General features: G+C 45.4%; 1 protein-coding gene across 1 annotated transcript in view; it reads right to left on the bottom strand.

Annotated features, from left to right (window-relative positions):
• Positions 1 to 7,500, bottom strand: part of LOC310783877 (netrin receptor UNC5C-like) — a 386,712-nt gene that overhangs the window by 59,818 nt on the left and 319,394 nt on the right. The window contains exon 5 of the mRNA XM_083644778.1: positions 2,146 to 2,326. Coding sequence (XP_083500904.1) covers positions 2,146 to 2,326 — 181 coding nt within the window. The remainder of the gene's footprint in view (positions 1 to 2,145; positions 2,327 to 7,500) is intronic.

The raw sequence follows: 7,500 nt of genomic DNA, 5'->3' as shown, positions 1-7,500 counted from the left end.
CTGCCTCATGAGTCCACAGCACCGCCTCTTACTGTCTCTCTCTGCCTCATGAGTCCACAGCCCCGCCTCTTACTGTCTCTCTCTGCCTCATGAGTCCACAGCACCGCCTCTTACTGTCTCTCTCTGCCTCATGAGTCCACAGCACCACCTCTTACTGTCTCTCTCTGCCTCATGAGTCCACAGCACCGCCTCTTACTGTCTCTCTCTGCCTCATGAGTCCACAGCCCCGCCTCTTACTGTCTCTCTCTGCCTCATGAGTCCACAGCCCCGCCTCTTACTTCAGTCTGCTGTTTCTGAACCTGCCTCATGAGTCCACAGCACCGCCTCTTACTTCAGTCTGCTGTTTCTGAACCTGCCTCATGAGTCCACAGCACCGCCTCTTACTTCAGTCTGCTGTTTCTGAACTGACTGCCTCATGAGTCCACAGCACCGCCTCTTACTTCAGTCTGCTGTTTCTCAACTGAAATGAAGGCTGACAGACGATAAGGTTGACAGAGAGACAGAGAGAAAGATAGAGGTTTAAAGTTATAACAAGAGAGAGAGTCATATAGGGACAGAGAGAGAGAGAGAGAGAGAGAGAGAGAGAGAGAGAGAGAGAGAGAGAGAGAGAGACAGAGAGAGAGAGAGAGAGAGAGAGAGAGAGAGAGAGATATCCATAGAGATGTAGTGGGTTGAAATCCCTCAGCTGCCTCTCGACAGCTTAGTTACAGCCCAGCGGGGCAGTGCCCACTCCTCTCCCTGCACCCAATTACAAAATAAAATCATCAGCATGAACATCAACTATGCCGTCCTCTTCTCATCTACTGTCTTTGGCTTTCCTCCTCTCGCCTGAGCTCCTTCTTCCTCTCCTCTCTCACTCTCTTCCTCCTCCTCTGTTCTCCATCGTTCCGTTGGGCTCTCCTCCTCGGCTCGCCCTCTGCCTCTCCATTCTCTTTATACACGTCTATTTCTGTTCCGTCTTCTTCCTTCTGTTCTCTCTGTTTCTTCACTATTATTTCACCTTGTCAACAGTGTCAGCCGGGCCCTTGTGGAGCCCAGAAGATTGGACCAAAGATTGAACAATCTATTTCTGTAAGGATACATCAGTGTCAATCCACTTCATCTCTTGCTGTCTCTCACACACGCACTCACACACACACACACACAAGCGCGCGCACGCACGCGCGCGCGCACACACGCACACACACACACACACACACACACACACACCTTTTTTGATTGGAAATGTCTTCCTATAGCGAATAGAGTACATGTAGGTGTTATATTTGAGAGAAACACTCTGTGTTGTCTGTGTGTACAGTATGTGTGCACACACACCACTGAGCTATATAGCAATGGCACACACACATTGTGTGTGTGTGTGTGTGTGTGTGTGTGTGTGTGTGTGTGTGTGTGTGTGTGTGTGTGTGCTATTGTGCGCTGCTATACGCAATTTCTCTTCAAGATTTTTCCCATCATCCTAGACTGGCATTTGGTCAAAACAGAGGCAAGGCACATGAGACATGTTCCAGCTCACAAATACACAGAGCATGAGAAGAGCTTTGTCTTCAAAACAATCTCCCTTTATTCCAATTTGAGCTATTCAAAGTTAGTGTGATTTGTTGTTATTGTTGTTGTTTATAGCCATTATCACACCATATGCCACACAATTCATTTCACTGTGGCACTCTTGGCTGAATGCGAAGACATTTGGAATGCCCAAGTGTTCTAATTTAAACCTGAAGGTGTGATTGGTGGATTTTAATTGGGTGAGGTCAAGGGTGTTGTGGGGAACATCGGGCCAATCACAAAGAGAGTGTGTTGGCGTGGCGATACTCGCACGTGGCAGATGGGGGCTGGCTTGGCTGATCTGCGTGAAGCTAAATATATATGCGGGGCGAGTGGCAGCTACACTAGGCTAGCGTCCGAAAAGGTTTCAGGAAAAAACCATCATGGTTTTGAATATTAGACACAAATGATTGATTGACAAGTTTAATGGCTGCATAGGTGTGGCTGGCTGTGTCACACACTGTCTCTCACCCACACAAGCGAGCATGAAGACACACTCTCTCACACACACACACACACACACACACACACACACACACACACACACACACACACACACACACACACACACACACATACGCACACACACACCCTTACCATAAACAATAACAGTAGCCGTTGTGCTACGTCTCTTGGCCACGATGTTCTTAGCCACACAGGTGTAGTTGGCCGTGTCGGACAGACGCGCCTGTTTGATGATCAGGTTGTGATCGATGGTGATGTAGAAGTTTCTGTCCTCTGCCGGGTCAATTATCTCTTCGTTCTTCAACCACTCCACCTGGAAGAGAGAGAGAGCGAGAGAGAGAGAGAGAGAGAGGAGGAAAAGAGAAGAAACGGGTCAGCCAGTATATAGAAGTTTTCTCCATTATATATATTATCATTTCTTATAATTATATACTATTATACTCTGACTATTCCACCTCAGAGAGACAGAGAGAAGATGAGAGGTGAATGATATAGCAGGAGAGATGATAGTGGTTGATGGTGTATAATTATACTATAGGACGATGGGTTTTTGCTGCTTTTGCATTGGGAGATTCGGTCTTTACCAAAAAAAAACAATTATAGCACATAAAGCATTATTCATGTCCAGTTCTTTGTTTTGTGTGAGCCGGTCAGAACCCAGCAGCTGAGTTCTGGAGGATCATGTTACAATCTTGTTTTTTTCCACCCTGGGAGGAAGGGCGGATAGGGGTAAAGAAGAGGGGGGAGGGTGCAGATTAGATGAAAATGGGAATATGTGTTGTTTTTCCAACAGTCCAACAGAAAGTCAAAGTAAAAGGATTCAGTTGGTGCTACAATATAATCTTGTTTTTCAACCTTTCCAGCTGACAAACAAAGAAGGGATGGAGGGAGACTTAGAATAGGATGCTGTTATAATCTTGTTTTTGCAGTGTTTCCACACAGGAACGCTTTGTGGAAATGTCAAGTTGAGATGAGACTCCCAGTACTGTAGATACTTATCTATATTATAAATAAAGGAGTGGAGGCTGTAATGAGTACTAGTGAGTACTAGTGAGTACTACTGTATCTTGTGATCGATCCTGGTTTATCCTAGAAGAAAACTGCATTTGTCACAGCAAGAGCATACAGTAGTAGTGGGAAATGTATTCACCAACATGACTTTTTCTTTTTTGTTCCATCTTAAATTAGTTAAGGTCAGTCCAAAAAGAGTGCAACATTTGACGTAATGCAGTAGGTCATACACAAACAGATTGCATTTTTAAAAAAACAAGCTATTAAATGTGCTAGGTGAGGGCTAGGATATATGGAAAAAGCCTATAAAAATGTCTAGATTTTCACGTGTAGTTGAATGCTTACTAGAAGTGATGCAAATATTGCCTCCAGGCATGGAGTCAAAAGGCATCATACAGTTGTAATAACAGAGTGTACAGGAGACACTCAGGGGTGGCAGTGGAGATAGAAGGGAAATGTCCCAAACATATGCTTTGACAAGGTACTTTGGGTGAAGGGTAGTGCGGGACAGCGGGACACTGTCCTATTTATGAGGCTAATCACATTTCCTGAGTGCTGTATTTACTGGTCCAAACGCTCATAAATCCAGCCTGTCCAAAGCTTTATGGCAGCCACATAAATGTCCCATAAATGTCCGAGCCACGTTGTTTAATTCACGTTGTTTAATTTCCTCCTCCCTCCGCATTAGGAAATGGAAATCTCAGATGCAGAAACGCAGAAATTCTGTGTTATTCTTCAGTTTAGTGCCTTCCCAGGATCCTCAGTCATTCTCTCTCTCTCTCTCTCTCTCTCTCTGTGTGTGTCTCTCTCTCTCTGCTGTCTGCTTCTCTGGCTGAACTTAAGCGTAGTTTATACCTGCTGCAGTTGCAAGGTCAGGAGGTTCGCGTGCCACAAATGACGCAAGCGCAAACCTGGTGACAGACCGGAGGAGAGGGCGCGTCGCTCGGTCGCACTCGCACACCTCCCAGATTTGGCAACTTGTCGCGAGCCGCACGAGTGTGGCTCAGTTCCAAATGGATGAATTTGAGGGAAGACTTGCTCAGCTGGTACGCTCATACAAGCCATTATTGAGAGATTACAAAGAGCATCAGGTGGGGCCCAAAACGTACCGCTTTACAGGGTATTTTCTCTCTAGCGACCCCTGTCTTTTGTGGAGAATACTGCAAGGGAGGATGCGGCAAGTATAAATTCCTTTGTGCTCCGTTGAAGTGCGTGTCCCATCCTGGAAAGCACTCAGGTGAAAGTATAGCCAGGCCTTGAAGAGATGCAGCACTACAGTAGTTCTACTCTTTTGACCATGAGGCTCATTCTGCTCTGAATTCTCCGTGCTGAGCGAGATGCAGTTTGACCTTTCACTTTCTATTAGAAAGAAAAGGTCAAAACAAAACAAAAACAAAAAACAAAATAATAGCTGCTGCACAGCGGTGAGTCAGGGCCGGGCATTTTGAGGAGCAAGACGAAGAAGAAGAAGAAGAAGAAGAATATAAATGAGATACTGTCAAAAAAAAAGAACAACTATGATTTACAGAAAATCTCAGGTGGGATGAAGCAAGTGATTTTTCTTAGCGTACAGGTGTGGAGGAGTGGAGCGTCTCAGCCCTCACTGACTGACCTCTCACATGGCGTCTTGGTGACAGAATGGTGAAAGGTCCGTGTGGCGGTGGTGAACACGTAGTCTAGGGACATGCAATATTAGAGGTTGAAGGCTAAAAAAGTGAAACTGAGAAAGTGTACCGAATAATAAAAATGAACCCAAGCGAAAAATCACTTTGAGCTATCTCATGAATATGAGTCCTCAGGGGCTGTAAGTGTGTCCCGGTTGTATTTGACTATAATAATGTGGAGCAGTTGGAGAGTGAGAGGGGGGAGGTTCGTCCTTCAGTGTTTTCTAAACTTGGTTTCCACTTTAATGGGTTCACCGAGCCGGTACCAGGTAGAATCTCCTTTTGCCTCCAGAACAGCCAGAATTGTTCAAGGCATCATCCCAAAGTTGCTCTATTGGGTGTGCAGGTCTCTGTCATGTTCCTGGAGTTTTCTTGAGGTGATGGTTGCATGGTCCTGCTGGAGGTCTCCATTTGAAAAGGGCATGGTCATGATGAAAGTGTGCACCTGGTCAGCAGCAATGTGTAGGTATGCTGTGGCATTCAAACAATGTTCTGTTGATGACACTAGAATGATGATGAAAGGTGGCTCAGTGGTTAGCGTTGCCTCACAGTGAGAAGGTCCCGGGTTCGAACCCCGGTCCATCCCAGTTTGCATGTTATGTTTCCTCCCACCATCAAAAAACATGTCAGTCACCCTGACCAAGGCATTGGCAAAAAGCTGCTCCGACCTAGGTCCTAGGTGTATAGGATGGGTCAAATGCAGAAGATAAATTTCCCACGGGGATAATAAAATATAAATACAAAATATAAATATCCCAGCCAACATTTTTATGTGGGGCTCATGTGGGCCCTATGTGAGCTGAAAAATGGCTCCCACATGGGACTGTAAAATGGGTCCTATATGGGATTGTCCGTGTGTTCCATAATGGCCCCATGTCAATGGCCCATCTGGGTTTCATGCAGGATTACACTTGCTCTTAGGTGGGCTCCAACTGGGTCACATACACAAGACCCATCTCAGCCCCAGCTTAAAGTTCTATGTGGGTACTACATGGGCACTACATGGGCACTACATGGGTACTACATGGGCACTACATGGGTACTACATGGGCACTACATGGGTACTACATGGGCACTACATGGGTACTACATGAGTACTACATGGGCACTGTACTACATGGCTTGAAATATGGGTTATAAATGGGATTGTCCACAGGTTCAATGATGGCCCTATGTCAATTGCCAAAATGGGTTTAATGCAGGATTACACTTGGTCTTAGGTGCGGCCCAGCTGGGACTAAGGGACCTAATGTGTGCCAAGAAAATGTTCCCTATACCACAACACCACCAGGTCTGTACCACTGACACCAGGGAGGATGCTCTATGCCAGGTGTAACCGGCCCACCACATCTAGTGAATTGTAAGCCGTTTCTCCCATTCTCACATTAGGTTGAAAAGTACCTTAACCTCTCCACCCTAACTGCATGCGTTATAATTATGCGTTATTTACAAATGACAAGACTGTCTATTTGCCACAAGCTATTCTGGTAAGCTGGGAGGTGTACCTAATAAAGTGGATACAGTAGATGGTATGCTAGAATCTTTGTGCAGGTAGTGTGACTCCAGATGAGAGGAACAAACAACAAACAGAGAGAGAGAAAGAGAGAGATATGACAGATAGAGACAGAGTAAAAAAAAATGAAGGAAGGAAATTGGTGAAGGAAGGATAGACGGAGGATTGGGGGATCATTGAAAGAAGAGTGTACTGTAGGTCTCACCAGTGCTTCAATTCAGAAAGATGAAAGAAAAGAAAAACACAAATCAATTTGAATATAGTTGAGAATAATGTATCTACTTGAGCTGTGGTTGGCTGAACTTGCCTGACATTTAAACAGCAGTTAAATGCATCAAGCGTTCGTGCTCGAAACATATTGGAAGTTGTTGAGGCTCACTCGACTCACAAAAGAGAGTGGGGAGATGACACAGAAGAGTGTGCAGCGCCACTCCTTTTTGGAAGGCGCCCAACTGGTTTCATCAAGATGAATATCGCAAAAATTCATATTCATGACACAATCAAGTTGAACTCTATTTCCTAGATCAGTGGCTCTCAACCAACTTACTGAGGCACACCAAAGAACTGATGTATGCGATATGATATCTTGTCATCAAGTAGTCCGTTGCACAATGCCGCTTTCTTCTCAAATAAAGTCGTTCACTCAATTTATCACAGAATCAATCAAATAAATTGGGTGTGCTGCGGTGTGAAAGCTTCATGCTTTCTGTTCAAATATGAATCGTATCAAAACCAACCTAGTGCATATTTCCTCCAGTGTGTGTGTGTGTGATCAGGAAGTAGTTGTATTTTCTCAAGTGGAAGGTACTTGACCCTTTTATTAGTGTACAGTAGCTCCTTACTTCCTGCTCTTGTATGATGATGATGTGTTGAAAAGGGGCGTGGTCTCAGAGGATGCCTGAAGGTTGAAGAAGTGTGTGATGCTGGGCTCAGACAAAGAGACCACATGTGGTGGCTACAGTACCGTTGCGGCTGCATCATTAGACACAGCTGGTGTGTATGTGTGTGTGCACGTGACCGTGTGTGTGTGTGTGCGCGCACGTGTGTGAGTGTGTATGTGAGTGTGTGTGTGTGTGTGTGTGTGTGTGTGTGTGCACACATGTGAGTGTGTGTGTGTGTGTGTGTGTGTGTGTGTGTGTGTGTGTGTGTGTGTGCACACATGTGAGTGTGTGTGTGTGTGTGTGTGTGTGTGTGTGTGTGTGTGTGCACACGTGTGAGTGTGAGTGTGAATGACAAAGTGTGACTGATTGGATCAAGCCAACCCCTTACCCCAGTGTATTTGTTATTTTGACTGTCTCC

This window comes from Poromitra crassiceps (genome assembly GCF_964638095.1).
Source record: "Poromitra crassiceps genome assembly, chromosome: 10".
Lineage (NCBI taxonomy): Eukaryota > Metazoa > Chordata > Actinopteri > Beryciformes > Melamphaidae > Poromitra > Poromitra crassiceps.
Note: the sequence above shows the minus strand (reverse complement) of the source record. Positions and strands in the feature narration are given on the sequence as shown.